This window comes from Anomaloglossus baeobatrachus, chromosome 9, assembly GCF_048569485.1.
Source record: "Anomaloglossus baeobatrachus isolate aAnoBae1 chromosome 9, aAnoBae1.hap1, whole genome shotgun sequence".
NCBI lineage: Eukaryota > Metazoa > Chordata > Amphibia > Anura > Aromobatidae > Anomaloglossus > Anomaloglossus baeobatrachus.
This window is the reverse complement of record NC_134361.1, coordinates 147,714,323-147,740,822: the sequence shown is the minus strand read 5'-3', so window position 1 is coordinate 147,740,822 and position 26,500 is coordinate 147,714,323. Positions and strand designations below refer to the sequence as shown.

The window sequence follows — 26,500 nt, the reverse complement described above, 5'->3', positions numbered from 1 at the left end:
ACTACATCACCCTTATTTCCTCACTAGCCAACAATCCAAAAAAGCTCTTTGACACCTTTCACGCCCTCCTCAGTCCCAAAGTACAGACCCCTATCACAGACCTTCATGCTGATGACCTGGCCACGTATTTCACAGAGAAAATAGAAAACATCTGCCGAGAGATCAGCTCCCAGCCACCAAGCATTGTGAATCTTATCCCTCCCCACATCCCATCCAGCTCACTTTCCACATTTGACCCAGTCACAGAGGAGGAAGTCTCCAGGCTCCTATCCTCTTCTTATCCTACCACTTGCCCTACTGATCCCTTCCCCTCACCTCTACTCCAGTCCCTCTCTCCGGTTGTCACCACTTGCCTAACTAAAATCTTCAATCTCTCTCTCTTATGGTATCTTCCCTTCCTCCCTCAAACACTCTATCATTACTCCATTATTAAAAAAAACCTTCTCTTGATCCATCCTGCACAAGCAACTACAGACCAGTCTCCAATCTCCCCTTTATCTCCAAACTCTTGGAGTGCCTGGTCTACTCTCGCCTCACCCGCTACCTGTCCACTCACTCTCTTCTAGATCCTTTACAGTCTGGCTTCTGCCCTTTAGATTGTCAAAGTGACCAATGACCTTTTGACAGCAAAACGTAATGGTGACCACTCTCTGCTTATCCTTCTTGACCTCTCTGCCGCCTTTGACACTGTTGACCACCATCTCCTTCTCTCTATACTCCATTCTATCGGCCTAAAGGACACTGTTCTTTCCTGGTTCTCCTCCTATCTTTCTGGCCGTTCGTTCAGTGTATCATTTGTTGGCTCCTCATCTTCTCCTCTTCCTCTCACTGTTGGGGTCCCTCAAGGTTCAGTCCTTGGCCCTCTTCTTTTCTCCCTCTACACTGCTCCAATTGAAATGACCATCAGCAGATTTGGCTTTCAGTACCATCTTTATGCTGATGACACACAGCTATACATACACCTCATCCCCTGAGCTCACTCCCGCTGTACTACAGAACACAAGCCACTGCCTGACTGCAGTTTGCAATATCATGTCTGCTCTCTATCTGAAACTTAACCTTTCAAAAACTGAACTTCTTCTTTTCCCTCCGTCTCCCAACCTTCCTAAACCTGACCTCTCGTTTTCTGTGTGTGGCACCACAATAACTCCTAGGCAGCAAGCCCGCTGTATGGGTGTTATACTTGACACTGATTTCTCCTTCACCTCCCACATACAATCTCTTGCCCGCACCTGCCGCTTGTACCTTAAGAACATCTCTAGACTCCGCCCCTTTCTCACAATGGAAATGACAAAAACCCTCACCGTGGCCCTGATCCACTCTCGCCTTGACTACTGTAACTCTCTATTAATTGGTCTCCCCCTAACTAGACTCTCTCCTCTACAGTCCATCCTTAATGCAGCAGCCAGGGTCACCTATCTGGCTAACCGCTACTCGGATGCCTCTGCTCTGTGCCAGTCATTGCACTGGCTGCCCATATATCATAGGATCCAATTCAAATTGCTTGTTCTCACCCACAAAGCTCTCCACAGTGCGGCACCCCCCCCTACATCTCCACCCTCCTCTCTGTCTATCACCCCACCCGTTCTCTACGCTCTGCAAACGACTTTCGACTAACATCCACACTAATTTGAACCTCCCACTCCCGGATCCAAGACTTCTTCTGAGCTGCACCAATCCTCTGGATCGCCCTACCCCAAGAAGTTAGGACAAATCACAACTTACTCAGCTTCAGATGCACCCTAAAGACACATCTTTTTAGGGTGGCCTATCACACTCCCTAATCAGATTCGATTCACATAGTCCCTTTACAACGTCTCACAACATAACTCCACATCAAACTCCATGGCACCCAAATGCATCTCAAGGCTCTGGGCAACTGGTCCAGGAAACCATTATCTATCCCCCATTTCCGTGAGATGGCTGGATTGTCATTGTAAATAAGCACTTTTACCCATGTCGTCACAGGGTATTGTGCAATCTGCCCTTCTGCACAGTATCCACATCCTCCTTGGTTACAGATGCCTGTTCTTTGGTGTTGCTAAGATCAGAGCTAGTCAAAACCCTAGGAACACTTTACACCATACCCACCAGACACACCATTGGGGGGCCTGAAGGGAATAGGGCTGCCCACTTGGAGGGTTGGTAAGGGGAGGTGAGAAGTGTCAGAGGAGAGTTGTGAAGGGGAGAGCGAAGGGTGAGGAGATGGGCTCAGAGTAGAATCCTAGGTGGCAGATGTTGGTCTGGGCCTGGGAGGAGCTGGAACCCCGGTCGCAGGGGATCGTGTCAAGGGGCACAGACTTGCCGAGGAGGGCAGCCGGCGGCCTTGAGCCATCTCTGGGTAGGGGCCAGGGCACGACGGGGTACGTGGACCCTAGGCCGGGAAGTAGCTTCAAGCGTCCTGGTAATTTACCCAACGGGGGTGAAGTCTTCAAGATTCATCCCTCACCCGCTCCAAAATCGGGGTACTAGCGAACCGATGGGATAGGACTTTCCCAAACACAATCCAGAAAATCCCGAGCGTGAACCCTGAGAGCAAGCTCACTCCGTTAGCCATACGGTTGAGCGGGACCCGATTTAGTTCCAGACTATAGGGTCCAACAAGTGAGAAGGTGCCACGGAAAAGGCCACAGGCTAACAAGCAATACCAAGGGCACGGATCCAAGCGTGCTCCCTCCTTGTTGCAGCGGTGCTCAGAACGCTGGTTTACAAGCTGTCGGTGTCCGTATTCTTGGACTGAATGAGTACGCAGAGACCCTTCCTTTTCCCAATGGCATCCCCCCCTGCACAACCACCAGGCCCCGGGGCACAAACCCCCTACCCACGGAGGAGTTAAACACCTTTCTGCCATACCACCGCCACCAGGCTCCCCCACCAATAGCAGCGGTGGTACTCCATCTTACCACGCACCGTGGGTGTCATCACAAACTTCTAACTCCCCTGTATATACCCCCCTTTTTCAAACTCTAGTGACCGCATGAACCCCCAGGTCCGGAGACCCCTCGAGCCACCGCGGTTCCGGATCCGAGCGGCTCGGCCGCTGACACGGGGGCGGTACACCTACATGTCTAAATATAGGTGCAGTCAATTCATAATACAAAGCAAAAAATTGGTTTATAGCTATTAGCAGAGGTTACCAAATCCACAGAGACTAAAGCTGCTGAAAAGATGATGCTCATTTAATCCCTTGGGGGAGAGAGTTTCTTGCCTAAAAATCCATTTGTTTCCTTTTGTAGGACCATTTTGTACCAATCTCCTCCCCTCCTTGGTTTTGGAACCATATCAATGCCAATGAACTTCAATACCCATGCGTCACGATTATGTTCCTTGGTGACATGTCTGGCCACTGCAGTATCTCTACGGTGCTCTACATCTCCTAGGTGTTCCTCCTATCCTCCGTCTCAATTCACGGATCGTTTTGCCTATATATTCAAGGCCACATATACAATCGATCTTATAGATGACATCCTGAGTACGGCAATTGATAAAATGACGTATGTCATATTCTCTTCCATTGACATTACTTCTCAAGGTCTTTGTCACCTGTATAACAGGACACGCCACATATCCAGAGCATCTGAAGGAACCCTTAACTCCTCTCGTCAGCCAGTTGTCTTCCTGTGCTCGTATAAAATGGCTATGGACAAGCCGATCGGATAGGGTTCTGCCCTTTTTTTATAGGTAATCTGTGGTCGACTTGATAAAATCGGACACAGATTTCTGTCCATCATCAAAATGGACCAATGTTTATTGAGAATATGGCGCACTCCCTTAGCCCCATTGTTAAAGGTGGTTATAAACCTAGTGATTCCATCTTGGGTTCCTGTCTTGTTCCTTGGAACCAAAAGTTCTGATCTAGGTTTCTCTTTTGCCTCCTCATAGGCTTTTTTTGGCTGTCCTTGGGGTGTATCCACTCTCTTGAAACTTAACACTAAGATCCCTTCCTTGAAGCAGTTTCTCCTGATACGGAGAAATTTGTCCTTTTGGGATCCCCTTCAGATGTTTTGGATGACAACTTTCCCATTGCAATAGGGAGTTAAATGCTGAAGGTTTTTGGTATGTAGATGTCTGGAGACTGCCCTCAGCATCCTTACATATCAGTATATCAAAAAAGGGGAGGGTACCTCCCTCTTCAAGTGATGACGTAAATCTGAGACCGATGTTGTTGTTATCCAGGCTCGCTACATAGTTAGATAACTCCTCTCTTGGGCCATTCCAGACCACCAGAATGTCATCTATGTAGTGAGCCCATATTTCAAATTGTTGTCACTTTTTCTGTCTTGTGTGTAAAGATCCTCATCTCCTCCCACCAGCCCAGGAGCAAATTAGCATACGAGGGAGCACAGGGGCTCCCAATTGCTGTGTCCCTGAGCTGGTGGTACACACGACCATCGCAGAGGAAGACATTTCGAGTGAGACAGAAGTTCAGGAGTTTGAGGACAAAATAATTTTGTTGATATTGCAGGCATCTTGTAGATAAAAAAATACTTAACAGCCTCCATTCGTCTTTGTCATGTGGAATGGAGGAGTAGAGTGCCTCAACATCAATACTTCCGAGTGTGGTACCAGGCTGAACGGTTAGACCTTCTAATTTATGTAGAAGGTCCAGAGTGTCATTGTTTTAGAACTGTAGTGCCATTACAAAAGGTCTCAAAATATGATCTAAATACACCCCACAGTTTTGAGTAAGACTGTTAATCTCAGAAACTATGGGTCTTCCCCTTAAGGGCTGTAAGCCCTTATGTACCTTCGGAAGGCAGTAGAAAATTGCCATAACGGGATGTTTTTTGGAATAGAAAATCATATTCCGATTTGTCTGACTCCAACTGCCAAACCTTCATCTAGGATCCCTTTTAGTTCCTCAAGGTAGAGTTTTGTGGGGTTTCTAGAGAGAACCTCATAGCTATCTTGATCACGTAAAAGTTCAAGGCATAAATCCATATACTGGGTTGTGTCCATGATGACCACATTGCCACCCTTATCTGAGGGCTTTATAACAACGTGGTCGACATTCTCCAATCCCTTAAGGGCCTAAATGTCCATCCTGTTTAGATTAAACTTAGAAAACACGTTTGTCATGGCTAGATTTCTAAGATCTTTAGTCACTAGTTACTCAAAGATGTCTATTGCCGATACATCCCCCATTGAAGGTGGGGTCTTGGAACTTTTATTCTTAAGGGTTGTAAAAGGGCCCTGACCCCGTAGGTTGAGAGTACTGCAGTCTAAGAAGAAACATTTTTCTTTTCTCTTTATTTATACTTAATAAAGGTTTAAATTTTATGGTGCTTAATTGAACTAATATTTATCTGATTTGGTATTGCTGTTACAAAAAAAAAACGTTTAGGAATTAGAACCATTTTTCTACAAAGCCTCCTCATTTCAGGGGCTCAAAAGTAATTGGCCAAGTTTACTTTACCATAAATAAAATATTAATTTTTAACACTTTGTAGAGAATCCTTTGCAGGCAATGACTGCCTAAAGTATGAAAGCCATGGACGTCATAAAATGCTGGGTTTCCTCCTTTCTGAAGCCTTGCCAGCTTTTGCTGCAGCTGACCACTTATTGTTTGTTTGTGGGTCTTTCTGCCTTAAGTTTTGTCTTAAGCATATGGAAGGCATGCTCTGAGGTTGAAGTCTGGTACTTGATTTGGCCATTCCAGAATATTCCACTTCTTTGCCTTAAAGGGAACCTGTCAGGTGCAATATGCACCTAGAACCGCAAGCAGTTCTGGTTGCATATTGCTAATCCCTGCCTAACTGTACATGTATCTAGTAGCAAACATAGAGATCTTTATAAAACGTATTTCTAAAGATCCTTCATGATATGCTAATGAGCGCAGGGACTAGTGGCAAGGACATTAATTACTGCTCTCATTACGCCCTCTTAGCATGTTAGTACGCCCACAGGTGCATGCTAACATGCTATTCAACGTCCACTGCCCAGTTTCATCATCGGCAGTGATGTGCGTACCTGTGTCCATTGCACCGCCTCAGAATGCTGGGCATAGGGTCAGTGCATATGATTAGAAGTTCCCGGAACTTCTGGTCATGTGCTCCACACCAGTCTGAAGCCGGGACACATACACCCGGCTTCATAGTGCACATGACCGGAAGTCCGGGGATCATGCATAGTGAGCCAAAATCCAGCATCTGGCATCGTGGCAGCAGAGGTGAGCATGACCATACCTTTTGATGCTGTGCATTCGTTAACATGTTATCATGCCCACAGGGGTGTGCTTACATGTTAAGGGGGCAGATTAGCCAAGGGAACTAACGCCCTTGCGACTAGTCGCTGGCCTCATTTACATATAATGAACGCTCTTTAGAAATACTTTTTCTAAAGATCTCTTTATCTATGCTGCTAGATACAGGGACAGTTAGGCAGGGATTAGCAATATGCACCCAGAACTGCTCGTGGTTCTGGGTGCATATTGCACCTGACAGGTTCCCTTTAAACAAAACTCCTGGGTTGCTTTTGTAGTATATTTTGGGTCATTGTCTATTTGTACTATGAAATCCCGTCCAATTAACCTTGCTGCATTTTGTTGAATCTGAGCAAAAATTATCACCCTGTACACTTCAGAATGCCTCCAGCTGCTCTCTTCAGTCACATCATCAATAAATGCTAGTGACCCAGTGCAATTGAAAACCATGCATGCACACTCACTGCCTCCATCATGTTTTACAGAGGACATGGTGTGCTTTGGATCATGTGATTTTCTGAGCTTTCTCCATATTTTCTTCCTGCCATCATTCTGACGCAGGTTGATCTTAGCTTCATCTATCCAAAGAATGCTTTTCCAGAACTGGGCTGGCTTCTTTAGATGTTTGTTGGAAAAGTCCAGGTCTCAATCGAAATTTTATGTAAAGTCCGGCACCAAACTGAACTTCTACTCACAAGAATATGTACTGGTATCTACGGCCCTCACAATTGCAGCCTTGTACATCTGCAATGGAATTATAAAGACGAACATTGTTAAAGAACGTCAATATGACATCCTCCATTACTTCAAGGCTTGTAATTTTTGGTAAAAAAAAAAAAATCAGTCTTGTCATAGACAAAATGTTACATATACAGCATATTTACTTAAAATTTGGCCAAGATGAGGGCATGGCCTAGCTGGAGAGCGGGAAGGTTGCAATACAGGAGAGCTCCTGACTGCATAGCTTCTTTTAATATAACATTCCCAGCAAAACCCACCCAAAATTACACAAAAGGGTCCTCATCTATAGTGGAAATCGAGAGGCACACAGAGTGGGGGAAACTCTGGCTGAAAACATCCAAAGAAACACAAGATTCTTTGATACAGAGGAGAGTGAAGGAGAGGGGGAGGCAGCCATTATAAAAGATAAGACAGGAAGAGAGCTGCTCCAGGATGCTCTGCAGCTGAAGAAAGACTGTTTACTGAGAGTGGAGGAGATAAGAAGAAAAGAAAATAAAGCTTCTGGAAGCGACTGTGAGTACTTGCCTGGGGAACAGAAGGGGGGGCCCCTTAACACTGCTGTGCCTCAGAATCTGCACTCACCTACTTCTGCCCTCCATCAGTGTCAGTGACTGTGTTTGAGTGCAGGCCTTTTGTAGGCTGAAGGGGATTTTCCCAGAGAAGCATTGGCTGTCAGCGCTGGGTAAAGCAGGAAGGAGCAGTGCTTAGGGCAGGTCACATAAGATCAGCAAAAGGAGAAGGGGGAGGCATTTGTACAAGGAGATAGGAACTGCAGCCTATCTCTTAGGCCCTCTTCACACGTCCGTGAAAAACACGCACGTGTGTTACGGGCCGTTTTTCGGGTCCGTGTCCCGTTTTTGTGTCCGTTTTTATGGTCCGTGTGGCACCTGTGTGAATTGCGTATGCTAGCCGTGTTTGTGTGCAGAACGTCCGTGTGTGCGTGTGGAATTAACGTGTATGTGTACGTGGAATGTCCGTGTGGAATGTCCGTGTGTGTGATGCACAATGTCGTTTATAAATGTCGGCTGACAGCAGACAGAGTTGCGCGATGAGAATGAACTCGGGTGAACTTCACCCGACTTCATCCTCATACCGCGGCTCTGTCTGTGCTGAGCTGTCACTGAGGTTACCCGCTGTCACTGGATCCAGTGACAGCGGGTAACCTCAGTGACAGCAGCTGATCGCGCGGCTGTGTTCATTACCTGCGTGGATGTGACCGGAGCGGCGGTGTCTTCTGCAGCTCCTGTCACCTCCATGCAGCAGCGCTGGATGCGACGCTGGACCATCCTGGAGTACGCCGGACAAGGAGGGCTTTTTGGGGCTGATTAAAGTGGTGAACCAGGGTATATGTGTGTGTTTTTTATTTCTAATAAAGGATTTTTTCTGGTGTGTGTGTGTGTTTATTTACTGAAATTTACAGATTAATCATGGAGGGTGTCTCATAGACGCCTGACATGATTAATCTAGGACTTATTGGCAGCTATGGGCTGCCAATAACTCCTTATTACCCCGATTTGCCAAAGCACCAGGGCAAATCGGGAAGAGCCGGGTACAGCCCCAGAACTGTCGCATATAATGTATGCGGCAATTCTGGGCGGCTGCTGACTGATATTGTTAGGGTGGGGGGCTCCCCATAACGTGGAGCTCCCCATCCTGAGAATACCAGCCTTCAGCCGTATGGCTTTATCTGGCTGGCATTAAAATTGGGGGGGACCGCACGCCGTTTTTTTTTAATTATTTATTTATTTATTTTACTGCACAGTATAGACACGCCCAACGGCTGCTGTGATTGGGTGCAGTGTGACACCTGTCACTCAGCGTGGGGGCGTGTCTCACTGCAACCAATCATAGGCGCCGGTGGGCGGGGAAAGCAGGGAATAGGAGATTGTTTAATGAGCGACCGGCTTTTTCAAAATAGTAAAAGCCGCCGCAGCAGTGTGACTGCCGTGCAGCGCTGCGCCGGAGATCGGGGAACGGTAAGTATGAGAGAGGGGGGGAAACTGACCGACAGACTGTGAGAGAGGGACAGACAGACAGAGAGACCGACAGAGAGACAGAGAGACCGACCGACGGACTCAGGGAGATTGTCCGACATACACATAAATAGAAAGAATAGCCGACATCACTAGAAATAAAAACACCAAACGGACACGGACTATAGGTAGATGCATACGTGTTTACTAACGTGTGTGCACGTACCCATAGACTTTCATTGTGTCCACGTGTGCGTTCTCCGTGCAGATAACGGACATGCATCCGTGCAAAACGCATACACATACGGATCACGGACACGCACACACGGACATAATGAAATAACGGACGTGTGACCACAATCATAGATTAACATTGGTGCACGTTTGGCCGTGTCTCCGGTATATACGGAAACGGACCAAACACGCACGTGTTTCACGGACGTGTGAAGGGGCCTAAAACAGGAGTCTTCATACCCAATACAGGAGGGTTTGACTCTAATTACAAAGCAAGCCTGTGAATGAGACTGGCAGCATAAAGATAGGGTATATTAACCCCTTCACGACCATGGACGGATCTTTCCGTCATGGATCGTGTCCCGGTAAGCCCCGCCCCCTGCCGCGGGCAGGTGGCGTGGATCGGTACACATATCAGCTGTTTTCAACAGCTGACATGTGTGCCTACATGTTCCGAGTGGAATCGCATTCCACCCGGAACATTAACCCCTTAGATCTCGCTGCCAAAGTCTGGCAGCGAGATCTATATGCGCGCGGCCATGTTTTCTACTTACCGCCGCCCCCTCCGGACGTCACGTGAGTGATCACGTGACGTTCGGTGGTTGCCATCGTAGCACAGGGTCATGTGATGACGCCTGCTGCTAAGAAGTTTCACTTTCCTTTTTCCTCGGCACGGAGCAAAGGAAAAAAGAAAGTGACTATTTCTACTGTTTACAGCGGTATAGCTGTGATCAGCAGATAGCGATCAGCGATCGGATTGCTGATCGCTATAGCCCTCTAGGGGGACTAGTAAAATAAAATAAAAAAAGTAAAAAAAGTTTTAAAAAATTAAAAAAAAAACAAAAAACCTAAAAGTTCAAATCACCCCCCTTTCCCCCCATTGAAAATTAAAGGGTTAAAAAAAAAATAAATATACACATATTTGGTATCGCCGCGTTCAGAAATGCCCGATCTATCAAAATATAAAATCAATTAATCTGATTGGTAAACGGCGTAGTGGCAAAAAAATTCCAAACGCCAAAATTACCTTTTTTGGTCGCCGCAAGTTTTACGCAAAATGCAATAACAGGCGATCAAAACGTAGCATCTGCGCAAAAATGCTATCATTAAAAACATCAGCTCGAGACGCAAAAAATAAGCCATCACTGAGCCATAGATTCCAAAAATGAGAACTCTACGGGTTTCGGAAAATGGCGCAAAACGTACGCCACTTTTATTGGACAAGCTTGTGAATTTTTTTTAACCCCTTAGATACAAGTAAACCTATACATGTTTGGTGTCTACAAACTCGCACCGACCTCAGGCATCATACCCACACATCAGTTTTACCATATAGTGAACACCGTGAATAAAAGATCCCAAAAACTATTGTGCCATCACACTTTTTTTGCAATTTTTCCACACTTGGAATTTTTTTGCTGCTTTCCAGTACACCATATGGTAAAACTTTTGGTTTCATTTAAAAGTACAACTTGTCCCGCAAAAAACAAGCCCTCATATGGCAAGATTGACGGAAAAATAAAAAAGTTACGGCTCTCGGAAGACGGGAGCAAAATACAAAAGCGCAAAAACGGAAAGTGCCCCGGGGCTAAAGGGGTTAAAACCAAGCACTGTACCTGCATTTCAGAGTCTCCTTCTACATGATAAAAGTGCCTTTGACCTGCTGTGTGCAGACAGGTTCCCCCTGAATAACATCAGTGTGTGGCACGGCCCAGACAAGTCTTCCATGAATGACAACAGTGTGCTGCACAGCACAAGTGAACTCTCTCTGAAAAATAATAGTGTGACACAAGCTGCAGACAAGCTCTTCTAGAATAACAGTGATCCACGTATCTTAGGGGAGCCCCCCCTGAATGACAGTGGTGATTTGTACACTGCAGACAATCTCTTCTTGACCAACACAGAAAAGCCACATATTCAGGACAACTCCTAGCTTAACAGCTGCAAACCTCATATCATAGACGAGCTCCCACTGAATAACAACAGAGAACCAAATATCACAGAGGAGCCCTCCTGAATAACAGTGGTGAACAACATATACAGACGAGCTGCACAAGAAAAATAATAGTGAGCCGTACACTGCAGAGAAAGTCACCCTGAATATTACTAGCGAACTCCAACTCCCCTCCCCCTCTTCGCCACCAAAATAGGTGAGACCTTCCTTCAATCAAACCTTGAGATCTACAATCTGATGAAACTCACATAAAAGATCATATGATTTAACTATTTACTTCCTTACTCCCGGTGTAGTAGAATCAATACAGGCAAAATGGGAAAAGGTAACAAACCCCAAACTGAAGAATCAAATAAACAACACAAAACGCCAAAAAAAAGTCAAGATGAAAACAAGTCGCAAAAACGAACTGTAACTGAAACACCTCAACGTAATAAAATTTGTAATGAACTACACAAACAGAAAGCAGCAACACTTCCGCTTAACCAGTGGTCAGATAGTGATGAAGATGAGGCCTCCAAATCCATACAGCAGGATCAAGATATAAAAGAATACATTAAGGCTCTCCCTACAGCAGAATATATGAAGAATCTATTTAAGGACTTTACACAGGCTGTGAAGGATGAGATCGCAGATCTCAGAAAAGATCTTAAATTGGCGCATGACCGAATACAAATCTTGGAAGATAATAACGAACAGATCACAGCACACGCTTCAAAAGTAACAGAAATCTTAATTGAGAAACAAAAAGATCAATTTCTGCAAAGGCCCACATAGATGACCTCGAAAATAGGACCCACAGAAACAACTTAAGAATTAAAGGCCTGCCAGAATCTATTCCTGATAAGGATATTTTCACTACCTTGATCACAATCTTCAACAACATTATCGGGAAACACAATGAAAATGACCTGAAGATAGAAAAAGCACAAAGAGTGTTCCGACCAAAACAATCAGGAACGGACAGACCAAGAGATGTCTTATGCTGTTTCCAAAGCTTTAAAACCAAAGAGGACATTTATCAGAAAGCAAGAGGTGCGGAAAAAATAGAATACGAAGGTTCGGAGATTCAAATCTTTCATGACCTTACAAAGCTGACTCTCGACCTTAGGCGACAGCTTCAACCCTTGACAAAAGTTTTGAGAAATAAGAACATTCCCAACAGATGGCTCTTCCCCTTTGGGCTGGCAGTCCCATTAAATGGCAAGACCCTAACAATCAGAACTCCTGATGCCTTACCGTTCGTCCTCAGAAAATTGGATTTATCGGACCTCCAGGTCCCAGATTGGACAACAGCGGAGGCATTTCTAAATTTGCCTCCACTTCCAGTATCTGAAAAGTGGTCTATATACACTCTACCCAAAGAAAAAAAGAAAAGAAAACTGAATTCTGAATACAAGAGAACACCCAATAGAGACCACAGAGAAAACTGAGAAATCGGGTGAAGATAGAAGTAAAACCTATGATATAAATATTTACTTTGATCAGAAATTCTAGGTTAACTGTTTCTAAAGTTCTGTTATAGTTACTTTGTATTAAGAGTTATATTTAGAGAAGAGATATGAAGTTGTCGATACTCAACATACGTCAACCTACTACACCCCCCCTCTTTCCCACTAAGGTAGCGACAGAGCTAGGGGGAAGCCTGGACACAATGTATATGCTAAACAACATAATCCCGCCGGATTGAGCTCATAGGCTACATTCGAAATGGGATTTGACATTGTGTCATTTAATGCCTCTGGTTCAATTAAGACTCACCGGGAGTCTGTTTAATCCTCTAATAAGTACATACATATTTCTCTCCGTCTTTGAAAAAAGGGAGAACCCTAAAAAACAAAAAAAAATAAAAAAGAGAACCGCTACTTCTCTTCTAGGTCCACGCCCCCACGGACCTGAATACCACCTTTATCCTTGCAATTATTCCTGGTAGGGCGTACATTATTTTTTTGCTCATATCCCTACCAGCTGCAAAAATTTTCAAACCAGTTGAGAAACCTGGTGGCATGTTGCGCATCATGGTTCACTCTTTGGCTTTATTTATCTCATCCTTCTATAGTTCCTGTTTATTTAAAAATCCTGCTAAGACAAAACAAATAAGACGCAAATATGCCCCACTTAAGCATCAATGGCCAACATAAAGCTACCTATAATGTAAAAGGATTAAACATCCCAGGAAAAAGATCACAAATCTTGAACTATCTACATAAAAATAAAATAGATATAGTATTTTTCCAAGAAACTCATTTTAAACAAACACACACACCAGTTACTAAAAATAAAATCTTTACTAAATGGTTTAACACTAACTCACCAATCAAAAAAAACAAAGGTGTATCTATAATTATAAATAAGAGGATTCCTTTCATCTTTAAGGACGCGTTATATGATAAAGAGGGCAGATACATATTACTGAAATGCACAATATATAATACACTGTTTACGCTAGCAAACATTTATGCACTAAACAACAATCACGCCCCTTTTTTCAAAAGCTTTACTGAGATCTTAGATAATTTCACAGAAGGCCAATTAATACTGGGAGGAGATTTCAACATACCCTTACACCCTCCGTTAGACACATCAAATGGCCAATCGACGGTCCCGCTCAAAACAACTAGATACATTAAAAAACTTCTAAACAGCAGACTATTAATAGATGTGTGGAGAATAATACACCCCACCACAAAAGACTATTCCTTCTTCTCATCAGTACACAAAAAATACTCAAGGATTGACTATTTATCCCTCACAAACATCTGAGCTTAGTACATAGCATCTCTTATGACTCAATAATATTCTCAGACCATGCCCCACTTTTTCTCAACCTGAACATACAACAACAAATCAGAAGTCCCTTAAATTGGAAGCTAAATAATCTACTCAAAATGAAAGACTCACAAGATTTTTTAGCCAGTTCTATTAAGAATTTCTTTACAGAAAACTATTTCTGGCAAATGCGACTCCAACATTTGGGACGCGCAAAGCTGTTCTCAGAGGCATTCTCATTGAACTTGGTTCGAGAACAAAGAAAGAAAGAGAAAAGGAGATCTGACTAAAAATAGCCCAAATAAAAAATATGGAAAACAAACATAAGATAACACAATCTCATATTCTAGAGAGAAATCTTTATAATCTAAGACTTGAATTAAGGGCCCTCCTTGATCAAAAATTTGAAAATTTTCTATCATTCTCCCGTTTTAAAGCATACTCCTATGCAAACAAATGTGGTAGATATCTGGCAAACTCTATTAAAAAAACAAATTAACTCCACACATATTCTGAAAATAAAAAATAATAAGGATCAGATATTCTACAAAACAGAAGATATCGCCAAAACATTTTCAGAATTCTACTCAAACCTATATAATCTAAAAGCTAACTGCAAATCTGACTCAGAAAAAATTGAAAAAACGAAAGAATTTCTCAAGAACCTAACCCTTTCCCAAATTTCAGCTATGCAAAAGGAATCGTTAGATCTCCCTATAACAAAGGAAGAAATAGAAGATGCTATACATCAAACCCCAAATGGTAAGAGCCCAGGCCCTGATGGCTTTTCAATAGAATATTATAAGCATTTCAAAACTGAACTGATTCCACACCTGTTAGATTACTTTAACCATATTGATAAATTTAACAAATTCAAGAAAGAATCTCTAGAGGCACACAAGTCTCATACCGAAAGAAGGAAAAGACCCCACCTCCTGCGGCAGCTTCAGGCCAATTTCGCTTATTAATAATGATGTGAAGCTCTATGCCAAAATACTAGCGAATCGAATGCAGAAACTTCTCCCAAATTTGATAAATCCGGAACAAGTTGGCTTTATTAAGGGTAGAGAAGCCAAGGATAATGTGATGAGGGCAATCAACGTGATTCACCTGGCTAAACACCAGGAAATACAATTGTCGGTCCTTTCCACAGACGCGGAGAAAGCATTTGATCGCGTTGATTGGTACTTCATAGAACAAACACTCCTTAAATTTGGCTTCCCAAAAATTTTTTTACAAAAAATCCTGGCCTTATATACCACGCCCTCAGCCAGAGTCAAAGAGAATAATATACTGTCCCCCAACTTTGATATACAGAACGGTACAAGGCAGGGCTGCCCATTGTCCCCCCTACTATTCATCCTTACACTGGAAACCCTTTTACAAAAAATTAGACAATTCCCCCAAAATAAAAGGACTGAAGACTGGCACAATTGAACATAAATGTGCTGCTTATGCAGATGATATTCTATTCTTTTTGGTAAACCCAAATGACTCTATACAAGAATTGCTATCAGAACTGCGTCTCTTTAACACAATTTCTAACTTTAAAATAAATTTCTCTAAGTCCAATATAATGCATATCCTATTATCACCTGAAAACGGGACATACTAAAAAGAATGATGAAAAGGAATAAATAAAAAGAATGAGGATAATAACTTATTAGGTGTATAATATGTAGATGTCTAAAAGGTTTCTTTGGCAAGTTAGACATGGAATGAACATTATATATGAGCATTATAGGTGTGCAATGATCAGAAAACAGATTTAGATAATAGGAAAATGAAGGCATATGCCATATAACCAGGTGTATATTACGTTACCTGAGCATTATAGGTGTGGAATGATCATGAAATATCTGTAGATAATAATAGAATTAACACATATCCCATATAACCAGGTGTATATTATGTTACCTGAGCATTATAGGTGTGGAATGATCATGAAATATCTGTAGATAATAGGAGAATGAACACATATCCCATATAACCAGGTGTATATTATGTTACCTGAGCATTATAGGTGTGCAATGATCATGAAATATATGTAGATAATAGGAAAATGAAGGCATTTGCCATATAACCAGGTGTATATTATGTTACCTGAGCATTATAGGTGTGGAATGATCATGAAATATCTGTAGATAATAGGAGAATGAACACATATCCCATATAACCAGGTGTATATTATGTTACCTGAGCATTATACGTGTGGAATGATCATGAAATATCTGTAGATAATAGGAGAATGAATACATATGCCATATAACCAGGTGTATATTATGTTACCTGAGCATTATAGGTGTGGAATGATCATAAAATATCTTTAGATTACAGGACAATGTACGCATATGCCATATAACCAGGTGAATATTATGTTACCTGAGCATTATAGGTGTGGAATGATCATGAAAGATCTGTAGATAATAATAGAATTAACACATATCCCATATAACCAGGTGTATATTATGTTACCTGAGCATTATAGGTGTGGAATGATCATGAAATATCTGTAGATAATAGGAGAATGAACACATATCCCATATAACCAGGTGTATATTATGTTACCTGAGCATTATACGTGTGGAATGATCATGAAATATCTGTAGATAATAGGAGAATGAATACATATGCCATATAACCAGGTGTATATTATGTTACCTGAGCATTATAGGTGTGGAATGATCATAAAATATCTTTAGATTACAGGACAATGTACCCATATGCCATATAACCAGGTGTATATTATGTTACCTGAGCATTATAGGTGTGGAATGATCATGAAAGATCTGTAGATAATAATAGAATTAACACATATCCCATATAACCAGGTGTATATTATGTTACCTGAGCATTATAGGTGTGGAATGATCATGAAATATCTGTAGATAATAGGAGAATGAACACATATCCCATATAACCAGGTGTATATTATGTTACCTGAGCATTATACGTGTGGAATGATCATGAAATATCTGTAGATAATAGAAGAATGAATACATATGCCATATAACCAGGTGTATATTATGTTACCTGAGCATTATAGGTGTGGAATGATCATAAAATATCTTTAGATTACAGGACAATGTACGCATATGCCATATAACCAGGTGTATATTATGTTACCTGAGCATTATAGGTGTGGAATGATCATGAAAGATCTGTAGATAATAATAGAATTAACACATATCCCATATAACCAGGTGTATATTATGTTACCTGAGCATTATACGTGTGGAATGATCATGAAATATATGTAGATAATAGGGGAAGGAACACATTTCTTAGAATCAATCTTATAATCTTATAACCTTATTCAAGGTGGGAGTTGATCAGGGCTACATTGAGGGTTTTTATTTACCATGGTTAGAAAGGGGCGGACTCTAGAAATGTTCTTAACATGCAAGGGACAAGAGATTGTATATAGGAAGTGTAGTAGAGATCGGTGTCAAACATGACACACAGACAGTGAGCCTGCTGATTAGGCGTTATCTTGGTGCCGCACACTGAGAAGGAGATGTCAGATTTAGGGAGGTTAGTGGAGGGCGGGAGCAGAAGAAGTTCAGTTTTGGAAATGTTGAGTTTCAGATAGAGAGCGGATATGATATTGGAGACTGCGGTTAGACAGTCATTGGTGTTCTTTTGTACCGCAGAGCTAAGGTCGGGCTGAAGTGTATAATTGTGTGTCATCAGCATAGAGATGGTACTGGAAGCCAAGTCTGCTGATGGTCTGTCCAACAGGTGCTGGATACAGAGAGAAGAGAAGAAGACCAAGGACTGAACCCTGAAGGACCCAAACAGTGAGAGGAAGAGGGGAGAAAGTGGAGCCAGCAAATGATACACTGAAAGAGCGGTCAGAAAGATAGGAAGAGAACCAGGAGAAAGCCATGTCATTGATGCCGATGGAATGCAGCATAGAGAGTTAGGAGATGGTTGTCAACTGTGTCAAAAGCTGCAGAGAGATCAAGAAGAATAAGCAGAGAGCGGTCACCATTACGTTTTGTTGTCAGAATGCCATTGGTCACTTTGAGAGCAGTTTTTGTAAAGTGTAGGGGGTAGAAACCAGACTGTAATGGGTCTAGAAGAGAGTGGGGGGAGAGGTATCGGGTGAGGCGACAGTACACTAGGCGCTCCAGGAGTTTAGAGATGAATGGCAGGTTATAGACTGGTCTGTAGTTATTCATGCAGGATGGATCAAGAGAAGATTTCTTTAATAATGGAGTAATGATAGAGTGTTTGAAGGAGGAAGGGAAGATGCCAGAAGAGAGGGAGAGGTTGAACATTTTGGTTAGGTGAGTAGTGACTGCCGTAGAGAAACTGGAGTAGGTGTGAGAGAGTAGGGTCAGTGGTGCATGTAGTGGGATGAGAGAGAGGAGCCTGGAGACTTCTTCCTCTGTGACTGGGTCAGATATGGAGATTGAGCCGGAGGAAATATGTGGAAGAATGGGAGCAACAGCCCTTTGAGGTTGGGAGCTGATTTCCTGGATAAATGTTGTCTATTTTCTGCGTAAAGTAAGAAGCCAGATCATCAGCACAGAGGTCAGTGATGGGGCCTGCACTTTAGGAGTGAGGAGAGAGTGAAAGGTGTCAAAGAGTTTCTTTGAGTTGTTAGATAGTGAGGAGATCAGGGTGGTGAAGTAGGTTTGTTTGGCGAGGTGAAGGGCAGAGTTTCTAAGTTCTTTACTCAATTTATAGTTGATAAAGTTTTGTGCTGAGCAAGTTTTCCTCCACAGCCGTTCATAATTGAATTTTTTTTATAATAGTTACTTATGACCGTTAGCATATGAACCACTGAATTGTTAAGCACTTAAACCTTTGTTGGTGCAATATAAATAAAGATTATTATTATTATTATTATTATTATCCCAGAGATGGAGAGAGATGAAAGTATAGGGCGGTGATAGCGGGCGATGCGCAGAATGCTTGGCGCAGTGAGAAAAATAATCCATGGGGACGTTGGAAAGAGCAGAGCATGAAGTACGACCACAAAAAAAGTTTTAATGCCCAGCTTCTGAGTTAGTAAGAGAACTGTGCGATCCGCGACGCTGCTGAGAGGGGAAGTGCGCGTTGGTGAGTGCACTTGTATTGCCACTTGTAACTTATTTAAAGAGCCAGTGTCAAAAATAGAAACAACCTGTGGCAGGGAAGCAGGACTACCGGGCCATTTTATGGTTTTGTGCCAAAGCCCGTTGGGCATTTGCCCAGTTTGCCAGATTTATTTTATTTTATTTGAAAGTCAAAAGGTCAAAACATTGTTACTCTTTTGGTTGTCAGTGCTTTTTGCTTGAAATTATTATTACTATTATTATTTATTTAGAGAGCACCATTGATTCCATGCTGCTGTACACGAGAAAGGTTTACATAGAAACAAGTTATAAATACAATGAACAAACTAACAGTGACAGACCGATACAGAGGGGAGAGAGGACCCTGCCCTTGCGGTCTTACATTCTACAGGGCGATGGGGAGAGAGACAAGTAGGTTGGGTCTTCTCTGGTGGTGGTGGAGCACCAGGTCCAGTGGTGGAGGAGCACTGGGTCCTGTGGTGGAGGAGCGCCGGGTCCAGTGGTGGAGGAGCGCCGGGTCCAGTGGTGGAGGAGCGCCGGGTCCAGTGGTTGTGGAGTGCTGGGTCCAGTATTGGTGGAGCGCCGGGTCCAGTGGTGGTGGAGCACCAGGTCCAGTGGTGGTGTAGTGCTGGATCCAGTGGTGGTGGTGGAGCACCGAGATGCAGATTTGTTTCAGGGATACCATATTTATTAACATTTGCCTTTTTTATCACGTTTTTTCCACGTTTTGGGGGTCATTATGTTGAAAAAGCCAAACTTTTTGACCATGTTTTTATTTGTTGATTTTTTTTTTTATTTTTTTTTTCAGTATTCATTGAATGGGTTTTCTAGTCTAAGGTGGGCTTTGCACGTTGTGACATCGCAAGCCGATGCTGCGATGTCGCACGCGATAGTCCCCGCCCCCGTCACAGGTACGATATCTTGTGATAGCTGGCGTAGCGAAAATAATCGCTACGCCAGCTTCACATGCACTCACCTGCCCTGCGACCGTCGCTCTGGCCGGCGACCTGCCTCCTTCCTAAGGGGGCGGGTAGTGCGGCGTCATAGCGACGTCACATGGTAGGCGGCCAATAGCGGCGGAGGGGCGGAGAGGGGCAGGATGTAAACATCCCGCCCACCTCCTTCCTTCCGTAGAGCCGCCTGCGGCAGGTAAGGTGAAGTTCCTCGCTCCTGCGGCGTAACACGCAGCGATGTCTGCTGCCGCAGGAACGAGGAACAGCATCGTACCATCGCTGCAGCAAAATTATGGAAAAGTCGGAGCTTGCAATGATGATATGATAACGACGCTTTTGCGCTCGTTTATCGTATCATCTAGCATTTACACACAACGATGTCGAAAGTGACGCCGGATGTGCGTCACTTTCGATTTGACCCCACCGACATCGCACGTGCGATGTTGCAACGTGCAAAGCCGCCCTAACAGCTTTAGATGTCAGGTTGTTCTTGACATGGCAATTCTAAATATGTTAACTTTTTTTATTTTTTTTTAACCCCTTCACAAGCATTAACATACCAATATGTTTTGAGAAGGATGGTGTCCCTGACCTATGACATATACAGGTGCATCTCAATGAATTAGAATATCATCAAAAAGTTAATTTATTTCAGTAATTCAACACATGAGGTGAAGCGCATATATAGAGTCACTACAAACAGAGGAATTTATTTCATGTGTTTATTTCTGTTAATGTTGATGATTAGGGCTTACCGACATTGAAAACCTAAAGGTTATTATCTCAGAAAATTAAAGTAGGGAGGATGAAGGGTTAAAAATTGCGCTGCTGTATTCAAACATCAAAGGGTGTGTATAATACTGATTTATTAGTAAATGCGTTTCAGAGGTTCCTGGACCCTTGGTCAGGATCAATATCATATTGCCAAGTTTCTGGGAGCCCTGAAACGCGTTGACTAATAAACCAATATCCACCCTCTGATGTTTCATGGAATACAGCAGCGCGGTGTTGAACCCTTCATCCTCCCTACTCTATATGCACCACACTGGGGACTGCAGCAGCCATGATCTGCTTATATAGTGGTTGTGACTCTCACAACCATGCAAGGTGAAGCCTCTGATGCCTATTTAGGTCATACTTTATCTCTCAGACCCTTCATCCTCCCTACTTTAATTTTCTGAGATAATGACCATTGGATTTTCATTGGCTGTAAGCCATTGTCATCAACATTGACAGAAATAAGTACATGAAATAGATCCCTCTGTGTGTAATTACTCTATATAATATATGTGTTTCACTTTATGTATTGAAACATAATATACACCTGGTTATATGGCATATGCATTCATTTTCCTGTAATGTACATATATTTCATGTTCATTCCACACCTATAATGCTCAGGTAATATAATATACACCTGGTTATATGGCAAATGCGTTCATTCTCCTATTATCTACAGATATTTCATGATCATTCCACACCTATAATGCTCAGGTAACATGGTAACATAATATACACCTGGTTATATGGCATATGCGTTCATTCTCCTATTATCTACATATATTTCATGATCATTCCACACCTATAATGCTCAGGTAACATAATATACACCTGGTTATATGACATATGCGTTCATTCTCCTATTATCTTCAGATATTTCATGATCATTACACATCTATAATGCTCATATACAATGTTCATTCCATGTCTAACGTGCCCAAGAAACCTTTTATACATCTACATAATACACCTAATAAGTTATTATCTTCATTCTTTTTATTTATTCCTTTTCATCATTCTTTTTAGTATGTCCCCCTGAAAACAAAGAAAAGCTGTCTACTCTCTCTCCCTTTAAAGAATGTTCCTCCATCACTTATTTAGGTACAAAGCTCAGTAATTCTTCCAATCACCTTTACAAACTCAACTTTATGCCCTTTCTAAAGTCAGTAGAATCCTCCCTGATGTCATGGAAAGACGCCCCGATTTCCTGGTTTGGTAGAATTAATCTGATAAAAATGATAATTCTACCCAAAGCTCTTTACCTTTTACAAACCCTCCCAATAGATATCCCTCAACAATTTTTTTTTAAAAATGAATGCTATAATATCAAAGTTTGTATGGGCAGGGAAAAGTCATAGGATTAAACACAAAATTCTAGTAAATCTGAGACATAGAGGAGGTCTTGACCTTCCAGATTTCGAAAAATATAGGACAGCAGCACATATAGCAAGAGTGGTTGAGCTTCAGTCCCATACATCAACAAAACTTTGGACGATACTTGAATTGAGCGATTTACATAGAGGATTTCTACATTACTTGTGGCCTACTTCCTTTAACAAATTCAAATACAACAGTATCACAAATCCTTATACCATAACAACTCTCAAATTTTGGCATAAAACAAATGAAAAAATGAATCTGATACAAAGGATCTGCAAAGCCACTCCTATTCTTCACCTAATCCCCAATAGCTACAGATCACTCAAGAAAAAACTCAGCCACCTGGATCAATATAAAACCATGCCAATACAGTCATTAATAGACAAAAAGGACTCACTGAATAAAGGTAAACTTAATGCACTTATTTCCACACTAAAGCTGGAGAAAGTAGATATTCAGATCCTACAAGATACGATAAATCTACACCTTCCAGATATCTCTTCCTCAACTACGGACCCACCATTACTCAAACTCTTTCTAAACACAACAAAGGATGAAAAAATAATATCCAAAATACATAAAAACTTATCCCAAGATGTTGATGTTCCAGACTTTTTGAACAAATGGGAAACAGAATTAAATACAAAATTCCTCCAAGAAGAAATCCAAATAATTCTAGGGAACATTCACTCCCTCACTACTTCGGTGAGGTTTCAAGAATTAAACTACAAAATAGTCTCAAGATGGTATAAAACTCCAATTATATTAAATAAAATAAACAGCTCAATTTCCCCACTCTGCTGAAGATGTGAATCTGAACTAGGTACCCTGTCACATATCTGGATGAAATGCTCAAAAATCCAAAATTACTGGGAAAAAATTAGAGACCATATTAAAAAGGTGACCAATGCGGAAATACCCTTATCCTCCTAATTCATTCTCCTCAACTTAGATCCCTCAAAGTCACTCCTTAGGAAAAATTCTCTGTTACCACAAATACTTAATGCTGCTAAAATAGTCATAACAAGACATTGGAAGAGTGAAGAGCCACCCTCATTTAAAGAATGGATCAGAGAAATAGTTAAGACAGGTACACTTGAAAAAAATCAGACTGTCAAAAATCAAACATGGAAAAGATTTAAATGACTGGGAGGTTTGGCTAAATGCATCGTTATCATACTAAGAAGTTAGTTGAAAAGTTGTCTGATCAGCATGCAATGAGAAGTCTCATTTCGATAAAAAAAAAAACAAAACAGAAAACGTAGCAGGTTTTATTTTGTTTTCTTCTTTGTCTTTGCTCCTGTTGCTCCCCCTTTCTTATCTTACTCTCTCACGTATTATACCCCTATATTCTTCCGTATAATTCTCCCCCCCATCCACTTCCACCTTCTTTTTCTTACATCCCCTTTTCTTTATTCCTGAAACCACCTGACAGTGTTATAAGTTGTTAATATACTTAATTTTTTTTTTCTGAATCCACATTGTCATAATTTGTAAGAAAGTGTCATGATGGTTCCCTACCCATCTATGTTGTATTCTAAAATGTAAAAAAAAGAATTTAAAAAAAAAAAATTTTGGCCAAGATAAATCCATAAATTGTGGCTGCATTCCAGGAATGTCCTATAGCCCACCTACACTTTGTTCTGACCCTGTGTATGGCAAGCTTGATCAGATTAGGAAATATGCTAATCATTTATTAAATTATTGCAGCTACAAGTGCTATATCAGCTATGGGGAAGATAGCAGGTCAGACAGATTTGAAGGAAATGCTGTTGGAGGAAAACTGTTCTGCTACAGATCTGCTCAGCGTAGCAGCACAAATAGCACTAAATGTAAGTAGAAAAATAAAGACTTATAACATTACAAATATTAGTTTTCCAATTTCTAAGTTCTCTGTATTTTGGTACAGTATGTTATTATACTCCTAGGATTTTGATTGATGTAGACCTTTTCCATTTCGGTCATTAATCAATATCTATGTATTCTTACTAACAAAAGTAGTAAGTAAGCAATATATATAATATACAGAGTGTATGTGTGTGTGTGTGTGTGTGTATCTAATATATAAAGCTGTGTGTGTGTGTGTGTGTGTGTGTGTGTGTGTGTGTGTGTATGTATGTATGTATGTATGTGTGTGTGTATGTCAGGGATTGGCATCTGCACCGTCGCAGCTACAGCCACAAAATTTTGCACACTCACACTTCTGGACCCCGAGAACGTCATAGTCTATGTTTTGAGGGGAAATTTTAACCCCGCTCTTTACAGTTATTCACCAAAAAACCTGCCTCCATTAAAGCAAATGGAGCTGGGAGCCACAGTGCAGCCAGAACTTCAGAAGAATGTGCAGCCACACAGACAGGGAAAGAGGCAGACACAGACAGGGTAAGAAACAGACATAGACAGGGTAAGAGACAGACACAAAGAGACAGACTCAGACAAAGAGACAGACTAACAGGGAAAGAGACAGACAGGGAAAGAGAGAGACAGGTTAAGAGACAGGGAAACAGACAGACAGGGAAAGACAGGGAAAGAGACAGACAGGGAAAGTGACAGAGATAGACAGACAGGGAAAGAGACGGACAGACCAAGAGATAGAGAGAGAGACAGAGATATATATATACAGGGGGGAGACAGACATTATAATTACATTTATATAGATTTGTTTTGTGTTTTATGTGTGCAGAATACATTTTTGGTAATACATTCTATTTTGTTAACAGCAGTTATTAACCCGGGCGAAGCCGGGTAGTGCAGCTAGTATATATATATATATATATATATATATATATATATGTGTGTATGTATGTATGTATATGTGTATATACATATATATATATATATATATATATATATATATATATATATATATATATATATATATATATATATATATGTATATATATATATATATATATATATATATATATATATATGTATGTATATATATATATATATATATATATATACAGTGCCTACAAGTAGTATTCAACCCCCTGCAGATTTAGCAGGTTTGATAAGATGCAAATAAGTTAGAGCCTGCAAACTTCAAACAAGAGCAGGATTTATTAACGGATGCATAAATCTTACAAACCAACAAGTTATGTTGCTCAGTTAAATTTTAATAAATTTTCAACATAAAAGTGTGGGTCAATTATTATTCAACCCCTAGGTTTAATATTTTGTGGAATAACCTTTGTTTGCAATTACAGCTAATATTCATCTTTTATAGGACCTGATCAGGCCGGCACAGGTCTCTGGAGTTATCTTGGCCCACTCCTCCATGCAGATCTTCTCCAAGTTATCTAGATTCTTTGGGTGTCTCATGTGGAATTTAATCTTGAGCTCCTTCCACAAGTTTTCAATTGGGTTAAGGTCAGGAGACTGACTAGGCCACTGCAACACCTTGATTTTTTCCCTCTTGAACCAGGCCTTGGTTTTCTTGGCTGTGTGCTTTGGGTCGTTGTCTTGTTGGAAGATGAAATGATGACCGATCTTAAGATCCTTGATGGAGGAGCGGAGGTTCTTGGCCAAAATCTCCAGGTAGGCCGTGCTATCCATCTTCCCATGGATGCGGACCAGATGGCCGGGCCCCTTGGCTGAGAAACAGCCCCACAGCATGATGCTGCCACCACCATGCTTGACTGTAGGGATGGTATTCTTGAGGTCATATGCAGTGCCATCCAGTCTCCAAACTTCACGTGTGTGGTTGGCACCAAAGATCTCGATCTTGGTCTCATCAGACCAGAGAACCTTGAACCAGTCTGTCTCAGAGTCCTCCAAGTGATCATGAGCAAACTGTAGACGAGCCTTGACATGACGCTTTGAAAGAAAAGGTACCTTACGGGCTCGTCTGGAACGGAAACCATTGCGGTGGAGTACGTTACTTATGGTATTGACTGAAACCAATGTCCCCACTGCCATGAGATCTTCCCGGAGCTCCTTCCTTGTTGTTCTTGGATTAGTGTGGCGCCCCTGAGGCTTCCGTCGCCACAGGTCATTGCACCCCATCCAGCGGTGTGATGCCCCATTCTCAGAGAGAAAGAGAGTGAACTCCGGTCACCTGGTAAATCCACACTACACCCATTGTTAGGTACATACTGGGACCAGGGAAAGTGGCAGTTACCCCCCCATGCTGCATGCTGGGAGGGGCCGTAAGACCCATCCCTGCTCCTATAGGGTACAGCTTAGCAACTGGGGAGGTGGGAGGAGCCATCTGAGAGCAGACACAGAGAGGAAGGTCAAGTTAGTCCAGTCTACCTCAGGGAGGGAGAGAGTGAGGAGCCAGCATGTAGTTGGGGAAGAAGAACGAGAGAAAGGAGGGAGGAGGAGGCCTGCTGGAGGCAGGCAAGGAGGAGAAAAGAAAGAAAGAAAGAAGGAAAGAAAGCTCCAAGTCAGACAGGAGCAGAGAAACAGAAGGAGACGCTTCCTGGTGAAGATCCTGGGACCCA

The 26,500-nt window shown here is 42.0% G+C and overlaps 1 protein-coding gene across 1 annotated transcript in view; it reads left to right on the top strand.

The window, feature by feature from the left end:
* The window catches only part of TEX11 (testis expressed 11), a 1,632,405-nt gene that overhangs the window by 1,050,774 nt on the left and 555,131 nt on the right, over positions 1-26,500 (top strand). Inside the window, exon 17 of the mRNA XM_075324897.1 lies at positions 23,763-23,884. Within this exon, the coding sequence (XP_075181012.1) occupies positions 23,763-23,884 (122 nt within the window). The remainder of the gene's footprint in view (positions 1-23,762; positions 23,885-26,500) is intronic.